General features: G+C 39.3%; 1 protein-coding gene across 4 annotated transcripts in view; it reads right to left on the bottom strand.

Moving 5' to 3' along the window:
- tox (thymocyte selection associated high mobility group box) overlaps positions 1–22,374 on the bottom strand; it is a 275,955-nt gene that overhangs the window by 3,981 nt on the left and 249,600 nt on the right. For all 4 annotated transcript variants that reach the window (XM_008108489.3, XM_008108490.3, XM_062980345.1 and 1 more), the window contains 2 exons: positions 7,912–8,298; positions 1,635–1,786 (listed from right to left, as the gene is read on the bottom strand). In XM_008108489.3, the coding sequence (XP_008106696.1) occupies positions 1,635–1,786; positions 7,912–8,298 (539 nt within the window). The remainder of the gene's footprint in view (positions 1–1,634; positions 1,787–7,911; positions 8,299–22,374) is intronic.

Raw genomic sequence — 22,374 nt, 5'->3', positions numbered from 1 at the left:
AATAGGGTCTCTAGACTTCTCTTTCAAAGGGTGCTGGTGCATCACCTAATTACGATACAGCATTGAGCCATGATTGCTAAAATGGTGTTGAGCTGCACTAACTTTTCAGTGTAGAAGCATTGTGTCCCACCAGTGAAATCTCCTCATTCATAAGAGCCCTAATTGGTGACAATGCTAGTGTTATTCAGCAGCAAAGTCAAAATGTGTGTGTGATTTTAAAAAAGGTAAAGCCTTAAGGGCCTAACTGCATGCCATCCTGTTTGCTCATGTGTTATGCTTTAGATTATTTTAACTGTGGTATAAAATAATTTTATGTATTTAAATTTTATTTACTTGATTTCAACACACCTATACTATGATGGATATTGGCAGTGTGGTAAAACCATAGGTCATGTATGATGCTGCACAGCCATGTTTGGGCCAGTAAGTCAAATGCTTGGCCAATGTTCTTTCAATCTAGACAGAATGTTTACACCTTAGCACAAAAATACAAGTAGTGGGGTATAGCAGACAGGTGATGGTATAGCTGTATCATCTAAAAAGAAGTGTTGAGAGTTTTCCTAACTTGAGATCAAAGAGAGTAAGAAATGCCAGTCAAGATTCAGGGAACTTGCCCAGCTCAATGTAATGCAAGTTAGTTGGAATTGTTTTTATGTAAGCATTCCTGTGACTCCTCTGCTCCCCTTAAATGCTTTTGTTAACTTCAAAAATACACACTGTTTTAATCAAAGCACCCTTGATTATGGTACATGGGTTTAATTTACTATGAGATTTACCCATCTCCTAGTAATGGGTGGGAATAATACAATTGTCCAGATGATGATGCAGTGTGCCATCATGCCATTTTCTTACTTATGGTGACCCTAAGAAGAAGCTACCAAGGGGTTTTCTTGGCAAGATTCATTCAGAGGGGATTTGTGTTTGGCTTCCTTTGGAGCTGAGCTAATATGATTTGCATAGTCAGCCATTGGGCTTTCATGGCTGAGTGTGGATGTGTCTCTGGAGTTGTAGCCCACTACTCAAACAACTGCACCACATTCGCTTCATTGTTCAGACATTGTCAGATGGCAGTTCCCAGAATTCCTCAGTACTGATGCTGGTTAGGGCTACTGGGAGTTGTCAACATCTGGAAGGCTGCATGAGTCCCACCCCTGTATTATACAAATGATTTCCCCCTTAGTGTAAATAAGCTGATTTGTAGAGAACTCTCAGTTTAGTGTCACAAGTTGCACATTTTTTGAAACAAGGAGTAGACATTACTGGCCTGAGTCGTTCACAGTCCAAGTTAAAAAATTGTAATCAAGTAGGAGTATCCCAAGAGTAGTCAAACAGTCTGTAGATCAACATAAAGTATAACCATAAGAATCAGAAGCTTTCAAGCTTCTTACTGCGCAGGCACATGGAACTACCATACGTGCGATTTCACTGAGACCACGAAGAAAAATAAAATATAGTTCTTTTATTAAAAGCAAGCAAGCAGCAGCTTGTTTGTTAATTATTTCCCTAGAATAAGGAAAGGTACTAAAATCTTGTATTGTTATCTAGATAGTGAAGAATAAGACATGACTCTACTTGTTGCCCAGTGTTTGTTATAAATATTAGTCAACACAAGATGGCATCCACTGGCTGCTCACCCATTACTGCAGTAATCATTATTCCAGTCCACAGTCTGTGCTGGGGGATTTCTGCACCCTGAACGAACATACTCCATTGCTTGGGTAACAACTTGTGCAGCTGTAGATGTTGGGTTGATAATATTCTGGTAGTCTGGCTGGAGAGTAAAACCCTACAATAAAACAAAAGTAAAAAAATATGTTTTGGTCATCCAACCTAACTTCTTATGTGCATTGACCAAGAATCAAGTTTTATTTCTGCATTCTCAGATATGAAGCCAAAGGAAAATAGAATTCTTAATACCTTTTCAAACAGTCATTTTTTAATTGGTTGAGAAGGAATGCTAGGTAACACACTGTAATATTGTGAAACTCAGAAAGAAACAACAGAGACATTTTAAAGCCATGAAAAACAACTCATTCAACACAGGAAAATAAAAGAAAGGTTTGTGTGCTTCTCATATTTCGATTCAACCAAAGGATGCACTATTAGTTAATTCCAAGAATATGCAACAGAATCTTTTTGAAGGATGCTGGCAGCAGGTGGCTGAGTGTTTTATTAGACTACACCTATTCACGATTATTGTTCTCAAGCCCCTTTTATATGGTTCAGTCACAAAAGGACCATCTGCTGCTTCTTTTATTTGCACTTCTTTCTCAACTACACAAAAAATAAACTCAAGCTTTTTAACAGTTGTTGGACTAATGTAGCAAAAAGCAGCCCAAAAAAGCAAAGGAAAAGAAAAGCTCAACTTGCTGTTGTTTTCACTGAGGAGGTAGCATGCCTAAATGATGTTTTCCAAAATCAGCAGACCTGATCAGATTTTCAAGAATGGTATGCATTGATTTTTCCATGAAGCAGTTAGCTTAAATAAACAGAGTGTTGCTGAAAGGCTAGGAGAGCTTTATAGTGCATCATAATAAACCACCAACTAACGCCTTCTCTAAGAGAACACACTAGATTGCTCTAAAGAGATAATTTTCCCAAGGACATTGGAAGAATGTACACTATCTAAAGCAAAGGTAACATATGGCTGAACGAAGCCTATTTTCTTGTAACTTGTAACCTACAATTCACATCTGGCAAATACAGTAAATATTTAAATTGAGAGTTTTCTGAATAACAGGCACAAGGAATAAACAGTGTTAGCTATAATTTTTACTACTGTCACTCAAGAGATCCAATAAGTGGAAAATAAATACTGCCTTTGGTACCTGTATTTCTACGAAATGTATTGAGTAAACAACCTACAATTTGATTGTTCGAGGTCACATGTGTCATACTCAAAGCCAATAGTATTAGGTCTATTTTAACAGTAATTGTCAAGTAAAAACTACATGTAGCTGGATGAGTAACAGTTAATTGAATGCCTACTGTAGGAGTCTTTATATTTTCTCCAATGAACCCATCCAAATGAGCATGATTGCATTCAGTGGGTTTGCCCAAAGTAATAATGAAGTCAAAGAGACTTAACATGTTTCTTTACTCTGAAATGAGCCAAGATTGATTTGGCTTACACCCAGAAGATTGCAGCCTAAATCAATATACAGTCATACCTTATTTGAAGGCACTTCACTAAGTGTTTTTCAATTAGCATATGTTGGAGCAGACAATGGCAGCAAAGCAAATATTTTGTGTATTTTGTGTTGTTCCAGTTGTCAAGTTGATAATTTCATATTTACATTTGAATGGTATTGGAACTGTCTAATTTGATGCTTATATTGGAATTGTCAGTTCTAATTAGTGCTGATTTTGGAATGTCTACTAATTTGTTTTTTTCTGTTTGTTTCTTGTTCTGTGTACAAACCTAGTCAGTTATTGATATAGACAGAAAGCAATAAAATATCTTATCATTTTTATCAAGGTTCTCATTAGTGAAGAATCCCTCTTTCGAGAAGAACAAGACAATAAAATAGCTGTGATAGCTCTCCTGTGCTCTGCCATTTATCAAATTTGGTTCAGAAATCAGGTTATTGTAATAATGCTTGCAGAACATGTACATGCCAAAGCCAGCCTAAGAATTTCAGAAATGTAAAAGACAACAAAAGGTGCTTAAATTCCAATTTTAGTAGTCATCTCAAGCAGTTCATGAAATGTTCTGGCTGCCATGTGTCACTCGGATGCAGAAATATGTGAACAGTATTGTACATAAAGGGCTTTACAAACAGTGATGCAATTAAAATAAAAAAGAAAACACAAAGAAAGAAAATGGGTGCTCTCTGGGCTAATGAGACAGTGCCCAATGTTTTGCATTGTAACGTCCAAGATACAATCAGTAACTGTTTTGGAACATGGCTTGAATTTTAAGTTTCATTTTCTTGTGTCAGATTGAAATAAAAACAGGGGACTTGATAAAGATTAATTTGATGTCAGGCGGGACATTTGCTCTTTAATTAGATTTCTGTATCCCTAGCTGGGGGTTTTGTGTGCAACTGTAGGCAAGTACTAAAAAGCCTGCAGCAGAACCTAAACTGCGATCCTCATCTCTACATTTACCAGGAACTAATTTCATTTCCTGCCTGTCTGGAGAGGAATTTTCAACAGGCATCAATGTTTTTGTCTTAACAACTGATTTATTCATCAATCTCAATGTGATGTTTTTTAAACCTTTAAATTACATCCAAATCCTAAAGCATCTGTTTATTACATACGGAAATTGAAAATCTGTCTGTGTGATATCATACAAAGATTTTCCCTTAAGGTTATAAGGACAGTTGACAGATATTAATGATTTTTCTCTCCTGCTCTTAACCACTTTCTGAAACATGGGGTGGGGGTGAAGATAGTGTATATGTGTATGGGAAGGAGTGTGTGTGTGTGCTGGAAAAATACAGAGGATGCCCAAGACATTATTGAATAAAAAAGACACCAGAATCAATGAAGTTGATGTTTCTTAGAGTACTGCTAGTAACCAGTAATGGTAAAGTTGGATTATAACCAGATAGAGAGAAAGACTAAAAGGATGCAATGAAAAATAAAAAATGGAGTGAAAAAAGTGAAATATTGCCCAGAGATGAAGCTTCAGATGAGACAAGGATAATCTTTCTCCAGAGTTTGCAGTCAGCTCCATGAAGTGCTTTTTCCTCTTCCTTCTAGAACAGTGATTCCCAACTCTGGTACTTCAGGTGTTTTGGACTTCAGCTCCCAGCAGCCTCACTCACTTTGGCCAATGGTCAGAGATTCTGGGGTCTGGAGTGCAAAACACTTCGGAGGACCAGCATGTTGGGAATCACTGTTCTAGAGCACATCATCTAAAATTGTGAATCCCTAACTGAATTTGGGGGTTATGAAAATTCGTGGAGCCTGACGCCCACTGGTTGTTTTAATCTGTTAGCAAATACATGCAGCAAATGCTTCAACTTTCCCACAATGCTGCAAACCAAGCATGCCAGATTTGCATGAAAAATGTTGAAGATGCTTTACATCCTGCAGTATCAAATGTTCAGCTAAGATTTAATTCTTGCTGTAAAAATAAACAAGCACATCTGTCTCATTAGAATACAAATTTGCTTAACTGTAAGATTATATGTATACCAAAGAATTGTTTTAAAATAATTTTCTTTATGATTTATTATCAGTAAATGCTTGATTTGTATACCTATTTTATACATCTATACACCTTTTCTTGGGTGAAAAGGGGTCACAAGAAGAAAGAAATTAAGAAGCTCTATTTTAGAGCAGGGCTGCTTAAACTTTTTCTGCTTGTGACCCCCTTTTGCTCCATATCTATAAATAAAAGTCAAAATATGTCTGTCTGTATACTTCAGGATGGCGCCTAGATAGCTTGATGGATTCAGACCAAACTTGGTACTCAAATTCATCATAGCCCAACTTGAAATACTGGCAAGGTTTCAGTGGGATTGGCAGAGCATGATGGGAGTTGCAGTACATCAATATCCAGAGAGATCTGGTGAATCCCACCAAAGATGGATCTGGATCATTGTCACTGGTGATGATCTGGAGTGATAGGAATTGCATCCCACCATATCCAGAGGTAATAGGAGTTGCAGCTGGCCAGCTGTTCAATTTATGGGAGTTGCACCCCATTACCTGTGTGATTTTATAAATTGTTTCATTATATGGTTATACATTTTCTAATAGGACTATGAATAAAATCCAAAACAATGACTACTTCTAATATTTAACATAACAAAAATACCCAATCCAGGTACCTGTTGGAAGGTATATAAAATAGGTATAAAAATCAAACATTTATTGATAATAAATCAGCATATGCAAGGATTGCTAAACAGGCTGATTGTTCTTTTTGAAGATAAAGTTGACTATAGGTACATTGCCACATGGACAAGGAAGCTCTAGGCAAGGAGAACTTGACCAGAAAGGCCCCTAGACAAGGAGGCCCCATATGTACATAGGCAAGGAGGCCCTAGGCAAGGTGACACTATGGTGGAAGCGGATGAGAGAGGCCCAAAGGCAAGGAGGGAGGCAAGGTCCACAGTGGAGGGAAAGGCCAGCAAGAAAAGAGTGTATGGAGAGACAAAAGTCAAAGAACAGTAGTGTTTGTAAGGGGTTGGATTTATAACCAGGATATACTTGTTAGCAATTATATAAATACTACTTCAAAACACAATTTGGTTCAGGGAAAACAGAGAACTTCAGCACTCTAGAACAGCCTAAACCTGGTTCCCTCCAGCTGTATTGAATTGCCATTTCCTTCATTTTTCTGTTATCATGATGCTCTAAATATTTCAGAGGTGGAATGGGTCTGACAAAAAGCCTACAGTAATCATCCAGTAATCCTTACTGGGTATTTTGTTGTAATGTACGATTATGTGTAAGATATGATTATCTCTATCAACATTTTTGTTTCATTTTAATAGCAGTTCTCTTGGTATTTAACATGAGGGTCTTCACACATATTAACAGTACATGGCATCATCATATAATAGTACATTAATATCTACATTATCGAGCCACACAACAATACAAACACTCGCACCATAGTTGTGTTCTCTTGAAGGCATGATGAAATATACTTGGTTTTCAGATTTTTTTAAAAAAAGATACTAGTGTTTTTACAGTATGTTTTGTTTTCATTGACTGCAATGTTATCAAATAATCCTCTCACCATTACAAGACACTTGGCTTAATTAACTAGACCTCTTCTACATTGCCTTTTACTAATGAACCCCATGATTTAGAAGGTAGCATCTGACACGTGACCTCTGAGAAACTTAAGAGAGAGGCAACTGGTGTAGATGAAGGAACAGCATAATAGATTCATTATACCATACATAAGTTAAAGCACATTGAAAAAATAATTGGGGAAAGTTACATAGATTGGAGTCCTAAATTAGCTGTCATCACTTAGTGTATGCTAAACAAAAACATCTGAATAATACACAGTGTCTGGCCAGGGTCACAAAAAGAATACAGCTGAGAAGAAAATCCTGATTGCAGGTTGTGATATAAATGGATGGAATGCCCTTAGTCTCTGTCTAATGCAGACTAGCTGTTTCAGAAACAAAGAACATATCAAAGATCCAAGTGAATGGGATTCTTTAGGGATGAGGAGAAAGTAATCTGATGTGCTATTTTAAACTACATACAATAGAATAATTGTCATCTTAGGTGTTTTTGATGAGCACAAGAACAAAACAGTGCATTTCAGAATGATTAATGGAGCTATGGTTTTAAACACTGTGACTCTAATTGCTATTACTTTCCTCCTCCATTGTCTATATAATCAAAGTAGAAAAAAGCAACAGCTCTGGATCGTCTGTCCCCTCATTCTGTGGAATGAACCAGTTTTTAGTTTGTAGACATCACAGATGATGGAAATATTTCTGTGGAGTCTGCTTTGAGACAGAAAGTAAGTGGGTGGGCATATGCAGAAGGTACTAGGTTCTTCAATCTAGTGGTAAAAACTTCCATCTAAGGGCCAAAAAACCCCCCCTCATTGCCGATCACAGTCCCAACGATCCTTGAATCCCAAGTTGTGAGAGAAAGGTGGGACGTAAATCGAGGGAGGACTGGAATGTCTGTACATATAAGCGACAGCCAAAATTAATTGGAGGATACCTCAGAAACTGACAGATGATTTTGCTTGTCATCAAAGTTGTGGACACAGATCACAGGCACACACTGCAGTTATGTCTACGTAGTAAAGCAACCACAGGGTTTTTCTCCATGGGAAGGACCTAACTTTAAGCAGTATAACTGTAGCTAGCTACAGTATGAAATCAGGAACAAAGAGACAAGGGAAGCTACATAGGTATCCATGATGTATCCAACTGAACAGGATTATAAAGGATTAAAACATTAAATAGGACTTACTTGTTGCATTGTAGGTGAATGTAAAGCAGACTGGACTTGCATTGGTAGCTGGTTCCCAATGGACTGCTGCATTGTAAGTGGCTGGTGTTGTTGTATACTGAGATGCGGGTGGATTGGAGGACTCATCTGAAGAGATGGAGGAGGAGATACTGCCATGTTGGCTATAGAAACAGTCACAGGCATTTGGTTGTTAGGCTTAGGTGCTATATTCCTAGGAATATTGGGATGTATGGCTGTTATGTGAGGATTCATTCCTGCTTGTTGGTGGTAATGGGAGCTTAGATACAGTGCTGAATGAGGCTGTGTAGATCCATGGAACACCGATTGCTTTGCATTCATCATCTGAGGTTGCTGGGATACCTTCACATCCACAGGTTCATTGTAGCTCTGTTCAGGAAAGAAAATAGGAAAAACACAACAACCAAATAACGCTTAGACACTGATATGTGTGGTTATCCTGACAGTCAGACTGAATATATTGGCTTTAAGCTTGTCCTACTTTACCAATGACAAAAAACCCAAAAGACATTGCAGTAGAAGCCTCTAATGTTCTCTTGTTACATCTATAGAAAAAAATGTATATGAACATCTACATGTACTTTTTCTAAGTTCATCACTTACTTCTTTTGAATTTTGAGCTGTAATCTTGTTTTGAAGCTGTTTACAAAACACTCCATCTGATTAACACAAATATGAAGTCTCACAGTAAGATGAATGTTAAATTCTTTTTAAAAGAAAAGTAAAATGGATGTTTTGCTTATGCCTGCATACTTGCAGGTAGTCCCAACAAATAGTTGTACATGGCACTGAAAGGTAAGCTAGAAATTAGACATTTGCCAGTTGTGGGCATTCCCAGCAACTAACTTACTTGTATGGTATAACTGGGAGTAAGGATGGGGGACACGCTAAGCCTCTTCTTCAAAGGGGGATGAGGGGGAAACCTGTTCAATTACAGTTCTAAAATACTGAGGGTGTTGAGGAACTCATAATTCTAGCACCTTACAATGGTCCCAGAAACAGGCAAAAAGTGCAATTCTTTAAAAATTGCTATCCACTTGACTGTACCAATTTGAATTCAAACAGCCAGATTCCCTATTCATTGAACTTTCTATGTTTTAATATTTTATTGAACATATCTTTTAAATGTGTTTAAAGAAGTTTACCTATTTTAAGCATGTTTTAAATTATGGAGGTCTTTAATTCATTTTAACTTTTGTAGACATTGTTTTAGTGGTATTTCAAAAATTATTATGAGCCACCTTGAATCCCATTTTGGGAGAAAGGCATGATATAAATTCAACAAACAAACAGTCTTGAAACCAATGTATAACATATTGTAGTAACCCAACTTCAAGTGCATGGATCACAGTGACAGCTAGCTACCTATGAGGTCATTCTCTTTATCCCACTAGAAGTCAAGGGTATTGCTATACAGCTCTCTCCCCGGGTTATGGCAGTGACTAAGGAGCTGTGGTCCTACAGGTTAGGTCACTGCAAGGTATCAGAAACTAGCAGGAAGTTAAGCAATTTACCAATTTATAGAGCATTATGCCAACAGATATTTAAAATGAGCAAAAAACAAAACATTATGTTAAATAGGCAAACATTTTTGTTTTTTTAATAGTGGAAAACTGATTTCACTAATAACTTTTATATAACATTTACATTTTGCTCATTTTCTCTCACACTCGCTTCCATCCTGGCTGACTTATAAACTAGATGTGTTCACATAAATTCAGCAAAGAGTAAGAGATTAACTCCCAAGGGCTTGCCAGTGGATATGTACCTGAATAATAATTCATCTCTTAGGGAGAAGTTGAATGAATAAACTAGTGAAAGGTGAAACATGCCACAAAAAAGACAAAATGTTCCTTTGAAAGGAAACTATACTATGTCAAAACAAGGGCTGAAAGATGCATGTATGCCCTTATTCTATAACCTCCATGTCACAATTGCTCCGTTTACAAGTCAAAATAAGTTTAACATTACTCCAGGCACTTTGGGGTCACTGGAGCCTGTGAAGAAACCATTTGTATTCCTCCTGATATATGCACCATCACCACCAATCAGCCAATATGCACATTACAGAAATTGGTTCATTATGCACAATGATATACAGTGGAAAAGATGATAACTTCATCTACCCGAGTCAAGCTGTAGTAATGATGGCAACAAAAATGTATTTTCTCTGGTAAACTGAACAAAATTAAGTGGAAATGGTAAAGAGTTCAGTTCTCTGTGCACAGGTAAGAAGAATATGTGTTCCAGTCACAGGAAACAGTGACCTATTGCTCACACATTGAAAAATGACCCTTGAAATGTTAGCACGACAAGACATATAAAATGCTTCTCCCTTCTAGTATAGTGGGATAAAAGAAAGTGATGGCAAACAGGGTTTTCATGCTGTCTAAGAATAAGGAATTCAACACAGTCTACCGAGAGTGTCAAGCTGTCTTAGACTTATGGCAACCCTATGAGTGAGAGACCTCCAAGAAACCATGTCATCAATAGCCCTTTCAAGCTTTGAAAAATCAGGGTTATGGCCTCCTTGGCTGAGTCCTATTCTGCACTGCTATATAATCCAGATTATCAAAGCAGATGATCCACATTATCTGCTTTGAACTAGATTATATGAGTCTACACTGCCATATAATCCAGTTCAAAGCAGATAATCTGGATTTTATATGGCAGTGTAGAAGGGGCCTGAGTCTATTCATTTGTAATGTAGTCTTCCTACTGGCTTTCACTGTATGAAGCATTGTCATTTATAGTGAGTCATGTTGTCTCATGATGTGTTCAAAGTACAATCACCTTGGTTTGGTCATGATGACTTCTAGGGAGTAATCAGGCTTGATTTGATCCAGGATTCATTTATTGGTTATTTTGCCAATCCATGGTATCTACAGAACTCCTCCAACACCATGTTCCACATGATTCTCTTCCTGTCAGCTTCCTTCATTGTCCCCTTTCACAAATATACACAGAAATCGGAAATACTGTAAGGCCCTGTATCTTTGGGACCAGTACCCGCCGTTTTATTTACCCATTACTGAAATATATGGCTTTTCTGGGCATTTTCTAAGTCCTCCAGCATGGCTCTATGATATTATTGGGCCAGAAGTCCTTTATTTTAATTGAATTCATTGTTATCTATAGTTATGCACATCCACACATAGTCTAAGAACATACACCTCAATGATGCAGGGATTGCACTGTATAATGATATGGATGATCCTGACTTTGGGATTCAATTATGGGTTTATTTGTGGTCCCTCCATAGCTGCCCTTCTAAGCCCTAGTCTTTTTTCTTGACTATTATCTCTATTTTGGTTTATGACTCTGACAAGTTACAGAAAGCCTTTTGACTATTTTGACACCAGAGGATAAATGCCAGGGAGAAAATGTAGTAATGCGCATAATCTCACATAAAATTTAACTCTGACTAAATTCAATGTGATTTATTCTTAAGTGTATACAGCATTGCAGCCTGAACACGCCAGGTATTCTAGTACTATACTTGAGAAGCAAAGCAACTCTTGATACAAGCCATACTCGAATTCAACGTATACCATTAGTTCAAACAAATACGTAACAGCTTGGGTTAACGTTTCCCTGCAGTGTGAAGGAGAAAAAAAATTCAAGAGCCAAATCTCTGAATTGTACCCCTGCTCAATAAACCAGATTTCCCCAGTCTGCTGTACTCTAGACATCTTGGTCTTCAAATAATGCATAGCAACAGAGCAAAGTAAGATTTGGGCATAAGGATATGGACTAAGAGACCTAGAGCTGAGAACTGAAAGGGTGAGAAAGGTGGGACTTTGGCAGAGATGAAATGAAGATGTTGAATCAAAGCCTAGTTAGCTTTTAGCAGCTTTAAGACAAAGCTGAATTGATTCAAAAAGTGTCATATTTTATATTATTACTATTTGGAGGACAGGGGGAACTTTAATGGAGAAGGTAACCTAATTCTTTTCAAGTTTTGGGTCATGAAATCCCATAATCTGGCTTTGTTGATGCTAGCAGGGCACCCACTGTTTTTTGTTTCTTTAAAAAAACAACAACTGAAGAACCTCAACAGAAATGTTTTCCCCCTGTTATCACATAATGTACCAAGCAAAACTGAAGCCTTATAAGTAGTTCTAAAAACACCCCCTTCATTGTGAGCTTTTCTGCTATGACTAACCTACATCATTTCAAGTTTGGTAGTGCCAGGCCAGGAGCAGTTCTTTTGGGGGCTAGAGCCAGTCTCTTTCAAAAAATATGACTTTCAAAATCACATTTATGTTTATTGGTTTATTGTGATTTAACTTTTATGTATTTTAATATGTGAATATTTTAATGTATGCTTTTGTGGTTGAATTTAACTATGTTTGGATATGTGATTTTATAGATGTATTTAACCAAAAGGAGAGACAGATAATAAATAATAAAATTATTATTACTATTATTACTATTATATTACGGTCTTTCAAGTGTGAGCAAGAGACAGCTCTGAGCTGCATTACGGTTGGCACGACTATGGCCCTTTCCACAGTACCCCTATATCCCAGGATCTGATCCCAGATTTTCTTTTTATCCCAGATTATTGGAGACTCATATAATCCAGTTTAAAGCAGATAATCTGGGATCAGACCCTGGGATATATATAGGGCTGTGTAGAAGGGGTCCAAGACTGGGGTCCAACACCAACACATTGCTTGCCTTGACTTACACTGCCACAGGGAAAGGAACAATAGATGCTACCAAATCTGTAGGGGGAAACACCTACAGTCTGCCTTTTTTCAGTATTCTTTCTTTCTTAACATTACAATTGAAGGAATGCATGTATAGCATTCTGTAGTTGTTAGTCACAGATGGATTTGGGACAATTACACCATTGCAACTGCATCATTCCATACAAGCTTGCATACTGTAGGGGCCTAAGCATTGGGCTAAAACCCAGGGGACCAGTTTTGAATCCTTGTTTGGCCATGCAAACCCACTGGGTGATCCTGGACAAGTTACACACACTCAACCTCAGAGAACATTTTTGAACTGAGCTTTTTTTTTTTTTTTTTTAACAAAAACTAAAACCCTTTGCACAATTAATCAGAAGTACTTGAGAGGCACACAACAACAAACAAGCAGAAGCAATTGAGAAAATTGCCTTCTAGAATACTTAATGTACAACCTGGGCAGACTGATAAAGGGAGTAATATTCCTTCAGGTATTGGAATTCCAAGATGACACCTAGACATGATCTTTATTGTGTGTTGAAGATAACTTGGTCAGAATAGGACATAATTTTTGGAAAGAGCTTGATATTAATTTTTAGATCAAAAGCTGCTGGAACTTCCTACTGAACAGGTAAAGTAACAAATCCTACTGTCAGCTTCAATTGCACATACAAAAAAGCCATGGTAAGCAATAAAACTGCTTGTTTTTCAAAGCTAAAAATGCAATTCACAGCATTTTTAAATACTGCTGTACAATTTGCTTTACAAACTACTTGCAAAAGTAATAAAAGTTGCAACTGAGGGCAACTGAAAAGCTTAGTCAGTATTATAAATAATATCATAATATGAATAGCATTATATAAAATGCTTTGTAATGTGATATTTTCTTTTTATATATTTATTTCCACAGACATCAAACAGCTTAGCCATAGCACCATTAATTTCCATAATGCCAATGGAGAAAAGGCTTTTGAGAAAAGCTCTAGAAACCTTATAAGATGTCAACTACTGCACACTGGTATCAACAGTTCAGAAAAACAGTGGTTACTTTGTCATTACCAGTAATCCTATCAACAGCAACAGGGAAGAAAAAGTCTACAGCACTGAAATGGCAAATTGTAGAAATGTCCCGAAATGTCTCTCATTCTAAGATGTTTTAGTTGGATATGTATGTCTTTCATAAGCATGAATGTCTTGATGCATCAACATGTTAATGCTTGCAACACATCACAGTAATAGTTACAACCAATGCCATCTCAGAAAACACATCACATCAATCTTGAAAGTGAATGCTTTCGAGGTCAGCCTCATGTAGGATGTGGCACAAGCAATTAAAATGTGAGGGGGCACCTTAAACATACATTAATGACTTTCTGACACCTGTGATTTCAACCTATACATACTATTTTATTCAAGAGTGCATCAGTCTTAACGGGATTGTCCACACAAATTATATTTTAAACTATATAAGACCAAATTTTACAGCAAGCCAATATTCAGAATTCTAGTTGGCTATATGGGATTATTAATTAACTAATTATACTGATTTGCTATAGAGCAAGATTGGAAACCATAAGGCCTTTCACAGGTTGTGTGACTGCAACTTCCAGAATTCCTACTGCTCACTATGTAGAGGTTGCAGGGAGTTGTAATTCTAATATAATCTGCGATACTCTAATAGAGACTATCCAAGTAGGTTATATACCAAAATATACAGCATGTGCCATTAGTCATGACTCAATGGCAATGTATTCAAACCAACATAAATACTTCCTTACTCAGATGAGGCATGACCTTTGAACATTTCTAAGTAACATTTTCTCAGATGTTTGCAAATTCCAATCTGATGGCATCCTCTTTAGATAATCAATATCCCGTACATGAACATGAACAAGTTTAAAAGTCATTCAGAATAATTCTCAATCCCAAGATATATATCTAGTTAGCAATCACAGTATTATTATTACATCATTTCTACCCCGCCCTTCTCACCCATCAGGGGACTCAGGGCGGCTTACAATATACATCGGAAACACAGTTAAAAATCATCCAAGATTAAAAATTACAATAAAAATTAAAATATAAATTAAAAACCAGCATAATTATACATCTAAATATACATTTCAGGCGCATTTTTCATGTCCAGGTGGGGGTCTGTCAATGAGTCATATATTCATATTGCAATTCTGCTGTTACTCATGCTCAAATGCCTGCTCCCATAACCACGTTTTTGTTCTTTTTCGGAAGGACAGGAGGGAGGGAGCCTCCCTAATTTCGTTTGGGAGGGCGTTCCATAGGCGGGGGGCCACCACTGAAAAGGCCCTGCCCCTCGTCCCCGCCAGCCGCACCTGTGAGGCTGGCGGGACCGAGAGCAGGGCCTCCCCGGAGGATCTCAAATTCCGTGATGGGACATAGCGGGAGATACGTTTGGACAGGTAAGCTGGGCCGGAACCGTTTAGCGCTTTATAGGCTAAAACCAGCACTTTAAATTGTGCTCGGTAGCAAATCGGCAGCCAGTGGAGCTGACGTAACAGAGGAGTAGTACGCTCCCTATACGTTGCTCCAGTTAACAGCCTGGCAGCCTCCGGTTGGACTAGTTGAAGCTTCCGAACAGTCTTCAAAGGCAGCCCCATGTAGAGTGCGTTGCAGTAATCTAGTCGGGATGTAACAAGAGCATGGACCACCGTGGCCAGGTCCGGCTTCCCAAGGTACGGTCACAGCTGGCGCACAAGTTTTAATTGTGCAAAGGCTCCCCTAGCCACCGCCGAGACCTGGGGCTCCAGGCTCAACGATGAGTCTAGGATCACCCCCAGACTGCGAACCTGCGCCTTCCGGGGGAGTGTGACCCCATCCAGCACAGGTTGTAACCCTATACCCTGTTCGGCCTTCCGACTGACCAGGAGGACCTCTGTCTTGTCTGGATTCAATTTCAATTTGTTGGCCCTCATCCAGTCCAACACAGCGGCTAGACACCGGTTCAGGACCTGAACAGCCTCCTTAGTGACAGGTGGGAAGGAGTGACAGAGTTGGACATCATCTGCATAGAGATGACACCGCACCCCGAAACTCCTGATGATCTCTCCCAGCGGCTTCATGTATATGTTGAACAACATGGGGGACAATACAGACCCCTGCGGGACCCCACAAAACAAAGGTTGTGGGGCCGAGCAGGTGTCCCCCAGTGACACCATCTGGGACTGACCCTCCAGGAATGAGTGGAGCCACTGCAGAACAGTACCTCCAAGTCCCATTCCCGCGAGGCGTCCCAGAAGGATACCGTGATCGACGGTATCGAAGGCCGCTGTGAGGTCTAGCAGAACCAGCAGGGACACACTCCCCCTGTCCAGTTCCCAGCGTAGATCATCCACTAAGGCGACCAAGGCTGTCTCGGTACCATGCCCCGGCCTAAAACCAGACTGTGCTGGATCTAGAAAATCAGTGTCAACCAAGAATCCCTGGAGTTGCGAGGCAACCACACGTTCTATAACTTTGCCCAAGTAGGGGAGATTGGAGATAGGCCGAAAGTTTCCGAATTGAGTGGGGTCCAGTGATGGCTTTTTCAGCAGCGGTTTGATCACAGCCGTCTTTAGGCTCGCTGGAAATATATATAAAAAAACAAAACAAAACAATGCTAAAAGCACTGGATTTGAAACTGATATAATAGAAATGCTTTGGTACCTGTATGCTATTCTAGTATTATCACTACTTTTTCATTCTTACGCCATGCACTAGTTATTGATAAGGAGAGATTTTCTTGATTTAAGAACTGGGAATCCAAAAATCTATGTCATTTACAAGTCTTATTTATAGTCAGTCAGTCAGTCAGTCAGTCAGTAGCCTTTATTTCGGTCAACAAACCATTGGCTAGGATCAAGTTATAGTACAGATGTAGTACAGATCAAGTACAGATGGAATACAGCATTTGAGTAGTTTGTGACAATTGCATTTGACTTATGGTTAATAACAGGTATGTACAATCTCTATTGGCTATTTGACTGACTTTATAATCTAAAACAAAAACTGTTTGCAGATTAGTAAACTGTCCCCTAGATATTCTTTGTTATACTCTCAACACTTACAGATTTTTCATGAAGCACTTACGGCTTTTTGCCGCTGAAAAGAGAAATTTAGCCACCTGCTCCGTTATCCTTTTGTCAAAGTCAGACAGTAAATAACTGCGGTACCAATTTAGGGTTCTTCCTGGCCATTTAGTGAGTAGAGGTGATATTAACCTTAATCTATCATCTTTGTAAATTGTACAAATAAAAAGTACATGTATAACAGTTTCGACATTTCCCTCCCCGCAAGGGCATGCTCTGTGTTCGTATTTAATGCCTTTGTATCTGCCCTCTAGTATGGCTGATTTGAGTGCATTGAATCTGGCCCAGCTAAAAGCAAGGCGAAACTTTGGTATATTTAAGTTTTCTAGATATTTAGCACCTCCCATAGAATTAAATGTTAGGCCTAGAGTCAATGGGGAGCATGTGGAGCGCACCTGAGTCATTGAGGTTTGTTTGTCTATGTCACTAATTCGCTCTGCTAAGATCTTCACAGTCTTTTTATACTCAAAACCCCTCAGTATATTCTCTGAAAGCCCCAATTGCCTAAACTTCTCATTTAATGCTTTGATTTGGTGGGATTTGAAGAGGTCTTTTTGAATCAAATATATATATCCTGCTTCAGGTCCTTTATATATCCTCTCAATCCAATATCCTAGGGCCCTTCTCCAAGCTGTTGATTCCAATGAGGCTGTTCCTGATTCAAGTCTTAAAACAGCAGATGGAACACAATTGGGGACAGCGAACAGTTTTCTAAGGAACCCTGATTGAACTTGTTCAGCTTTAGATGAGAAGCCTGTGATCCAAACAGGAATTGCGTAAAGTAGCTGGGCTGTTACCTTTGCTTGGAAAACCTTTATTGCAGCGGGGATATATTGACCACCTTTTGTGTAGAAAAAGCGTATTATAGCTTTACTACTGGATAAAGCATTTTGTATTGCCATTTTTTGATGACAACCCCAGGAGCCTGAGGCCTGAAAGGTCACCCTCAGGTATTTAAAGGAAGAAACTTGTTGTATTAAGTTTTCTCCTATATACCAGTTGTGTCTGGCTCGCTTTTTTGAGAAAATCATGATTTTGGTTTTACTGTAGTTTATCTTTAGCTGATTTTTCTCACAATATTCGTAGAATGCCCTCAGCACTCGCTTGAGTCCTACCATGGTGTAGGATATGAGGGCAGCATCATCTGCATACAGCAATAGGGGTATATTGGTGGATGAAATTTTAGGGGGATGTCCATTTGGTAGTGAAACATGGACGGCCAAGTCATTCAGGTATAAATTAAACAAAATAGGGGCCAGGATACAGCCCTGGCGCACCCCCCTGTTGACAGCTATTGGTTTTGAGAGGTTGCCTTGTACACCACATCTTACTTGTGTTGTAGTGTCTGAGTATAAGCTCTTGATCAGCCAGAGCAATCTTTTGTCGATTGTGGTCTCCTGCAGTTTTTGCCACAGCAAATTTCTTGGGACAGAGTCATACGCGGCTTTTAGATCGATGAAAGCAGTATATAGTCCCTTGTAGGGACGTTTTTGGTATTTTTCAGCTAGGTGGTTTAGCACAATACAGTGGTCTATGGTAGACCTCCCTTTTCTAAAGCCTGCCTGTTCCTCGCCTATTATTTTTTTGGAGTCCAACCAGTCTAGGAGCCTGTTATATAAGTGGCGAGAATAAAGTTTTCCCACCACCGAGAGCAGGCTGATGGGACGGTAGTTTGCTGGGTTGTTTTTGTCCCCTTTTTTTATAAATTTGGATTATAATAGATTTTGACCACGGGGCAGGAATTAGGGCTGTGCGGTTAATGTGTGTGAAGAGGGGGGCCAGAAAGGCTGTCCACCGTGAGATGTTGTTTTTTAGATGTTCGGGGGCTATTTGATCTGGGCCTGGGGCTTTACCGTTTTTCAGTGATGAAATCAAACTTTTAATCTCCCTACCGGTCACCGGGGACCATTGTGGTGCATCTGTGCTACCGAAGGAGATCACTGGATTTTCTTCCCACTCCCTTCTGGGTATCTCTTCATTTGACCCATATAGTATAGTAAAATACTTTTCCCACACCTGAACTGGTATATGGCATTTGGGAGAGGTTTTCTCAGTTCCCAGCATTCCCGTGACCAGGGTCCAGAATTGCTTGGAGTTGTTGTTTAAGGAAGCATCTACCAGGGCATCCCATCTTCTGTTCATTTTCTCCCTCTTGTTTCTCACTAACATGGCTTTGTAATGTTTTTTGATTGTATAGTACATTTTGGGGAGATTCTGGGAGTTTTCTGCTCTATAGGACTGATAAATCTGGTTTAGCTTCTTTTTTAGTATTGCACATTCCTTCTGTGTATCTGTTGTCCCCTCTCCTTGGCTTTGGGTCCTAAATCTGCCTACTAATTTTTTCCCTGAGACTATTAATTCTTCTGTGAGATGTGAGTATTTTGATATTGCTTCCTCCGCACTTTCTGTTTCTGCTATGATCTTTCCCAACTCCTCCAGCAAGAAGGGGTCTGAAGTTGCTGGAGGCTTGTTTTGCTTTTTTGTATCCCATCTAAGTCTGTTTCGTCTTATGTCTAGGGTGGAATTATCTAGATAGTGTTGTGGACTTAAGTGTTGCGCATTAGGAAGACTTACTATATAAGAAATCGGGAGATGGTCACTTTCTGTTCTGGGTACTGTGGTGAAATTCTCTATATGTTTATACGTGTGATTTGCTACCAGAACATAATCTATCACACTGCTGCCACTTCCTGATATATAGGTAAATTCGGCACATCTCTCAAATTTAGGGTCTCCATTTATTATGTTTAGGGCTAGTCTTGATGTCAACTGCGCTAAGCATATCCCAGCTAAGTTGATCTTGTTATCCTTAGATTTCCTGTCAATCTTGTTTAAGTGGTCTTCCAACTCTTCCAGGTGCCATAACTTAGAGGCAAATAAGGTTGTATTATCAGGGCCCAGACGAGCATTAAAATCTCCTGTAACAATTAGTTTAGATTTTGGGAAGTGTGATTCCAACATTACTATGTAATCTTCCAGTTCCTCCCAAGTGTGGGTTAGCTCTAGCTTTTTGGGGCTGGGGGGAATATATACGTTGACCAGGAGTATCTGTGTAGGTCCATATTCTATGTGACAAGCCATAGCTATATGGCTGCAATTGTCAACTGATTTGATTTTTGCCCCAAGGGATGTGGACAGCAGAATGGCCAGGCCTGCTTTCGGTCGCCCTCTATCTTTTTCCATTTTAGCCGGGGAGTCAATTATAGTGTATCCATTGAAATCTATAGGCCCTTTACTCCATGTCTCCTGAAGCGAGATCACATCAAACTTCCTCAAAAATTTGCTTACCCCTTCCTCTTTATTTCTGGTCTGCCATCCTGCTATGTTCCAAGATAGACAGTTCAGGTTAGATGATTTTGTTTGCAATGTTTTCACTTTTGGGACTGTTGGAGGTTGCGGAATGATGGACTGGGTGGGACGTGTTTCATTTTTTAGTATATTCCTGACTAGTCAGTGATCACCCTTAGAATGGCTCACTGGTTCTGTTTGTCGCCCTCCTCTAGCCCTTCCATAAGTCATGTCCGTCTCTGCTAGATCCCCTATGCAATGTCCTGGCTCAGGTTGAATTTTATCCCCCTTGGTCATCCTGCTGAGAAGCTCTACCCGTAGCAAAGTCAGTCTGTCTATTATTTCCCTTTGACTTAATTGTGGCAAGCATTGGAATGTTTCCAGCAGGTCACTTTCCTCATCTATGTATAGCTCACTAAAGGGTGTTTCAGTTATGAGCCAATTGGGCACTGATTCCAGCTGCTTTGCTAGAGGGAACTGTTTTAGAGGTTTAGGGCTATCTGTTAGATCTATGAGATTGGCTTCATTGCAATGGATTTGGTTAGACCTGGAGAGTTGTTTAGGTTCCTGTTTGAATAGTGGGAAGGGAGGGGAGCTGTTAATAAAGTACCGAGAGATGGACATCCCGAGCTCCATAAGTTTTTCCTTAAGGCGATACAGTTTGTTAGTTACTTGCTTGTTTGTACATGTTATAACTGCCCGGGCATGTGAGTAGTTGTAAAAGAGGTATTCTATCTGGGTTATTTCAGCTAGACTAATGACATTGCACCCCACAACTTCTAAAACCCTTAGAAGGTGGCCTTTCCGTTCTGCTGGTGAGAGGAGGCCCAGGGGCTTAGAGTAGGTTAGAGATCACCAACTTGTTTGGCACAAGTATCATCTCCCAATCCCCCACATCTGGAACATCAAAGTTCTTTACCCATTTCTTTTCGTTGTTGTCCTTGTTTTCCTTTCCTTTATCAAAGACGGTTTTCCAGGGATCCTGTGTGACTTGTGGGTCTGCTAGTATTGCTGGGTCACACAGGAGGGGTGTCGCTTGATTGACTTCCAGGACATCAAGAACTGTTCTTGGCTTGATCTGATTTATTGATGTCTCGTTTTTAGATTCCGGTTTAAAATTTATTTTGTCTATCTTATCTTTAGGGGGCTTCGCAGTAGTACCTCGAACTTTCTTCTTATCTGTGTGTTTATACTTGAGTATCTTTTGAGAGTTTAAATTCGATTGTTTTACTGTGGATGTGGACACTTTCTTCCTTTCTTGATCTTTTTGAAGACTTCTGCATTTGTACTTTATCCTTTTGTGAGCCTTGCTGTGTTTGGGGGAACTTATTGTGTTGTTGTTTTTGTTCCTTGCCTTTTTTCCAAGATGCCCTTTTATGCTGGAGTCGTTGACCTCCGTGTCTTGATTTAAAGTTGGGAAGGTTTTCTCCTTGCTTGCTTCCTGTTTGACCATAAATTGTGTTATTGTAATCAGGAGAGCATTGGTTTCTGCAAGGTAAATCTTGATAGCCTGAATATCAGCATTCAAACTGGTTAATTGATTGACCAGATCCTCTGCAATGAGTGGTTTTTTGAAGGCCTCTGATGTTAGATTTGTCTCTAGATCGCCCTCTGTTATATTCATAGGGACCTCCACCACGTCTTCATTGGGGGATGTTAAAACATGCCTCCTGTGCCCTCTCCTACTATCCAGATTATCCAAATTGTCAGTAGCGAAGGCAAACTCCTCAGCAATACTTATGCCTGAGTTCTCATAAGGATTAAAAATTACCCGACAGTGATCTAGGGTCCAGTTGAGAGGCGAAGCTGAGGGGGTGTTCTGTTCCTGCTCCAGCTCCTGTATTTTGACTATGGGAGAGAAGTAAGTTTTTATCTCTGTTTGTTTTGTTTTCTTTCTTTTCCCAAACGGGGGAGATGAGATTAGTGGAGACAGGGACTTGTCACTGTTTCTGTAGGTCTGTCTTGTTCTGATTACCATGGTTCTTTTAAAATGAAGTCACAGAGTCTTTAAGCAACCAAGAGTTTTAGGTACTAGTTAATAACTGTTAGTTGGTATTTGATAGAGATTGCTGCAATGACTTTGATAAAGCACGCCAATATATCTTGATATGTTTTAATACTTGGCCTTTATCTGCAGTCCTTATATCATCTACTGTTATGTTCCTTGCAGTTTGTACCTATTTAGCAGAGATTAGTGCTTTGAAAGAGCTCTGAAGTAAAACAGCTCATGGAGTGTTCCTTGAGTTAGCAGCCTTGAGTAGTAGAGGGCTCTCTGCTTCCTAGTATGTACTCCAGGGTAGCAGCCAGCAAACAAAAGGAGACCAGGAAAAAAAAGTAAAAAGTAAAAAAATTATAAAAAA

This window comes from Anolis carolinensis, chromosome 4 (genome assembly GCF_035594765.1).
Source record: "Anolis carolinensis isolate JA03-04 chromosome 4, rAnoCar3.1.pri, whole genome shotgun sequence".
Taxonomy (NCBI): domain Eukaryota; kingdom Metazoa; phylum Chordata; class Lepidosauria; order Squamata; family Dactyloidae; genus Anolis; species Anolis carolinensis.
Note: the sequence above shows the minus strand (reverse complement) of the source record. Positions and strands in the feature narration are given on the sequence as shown.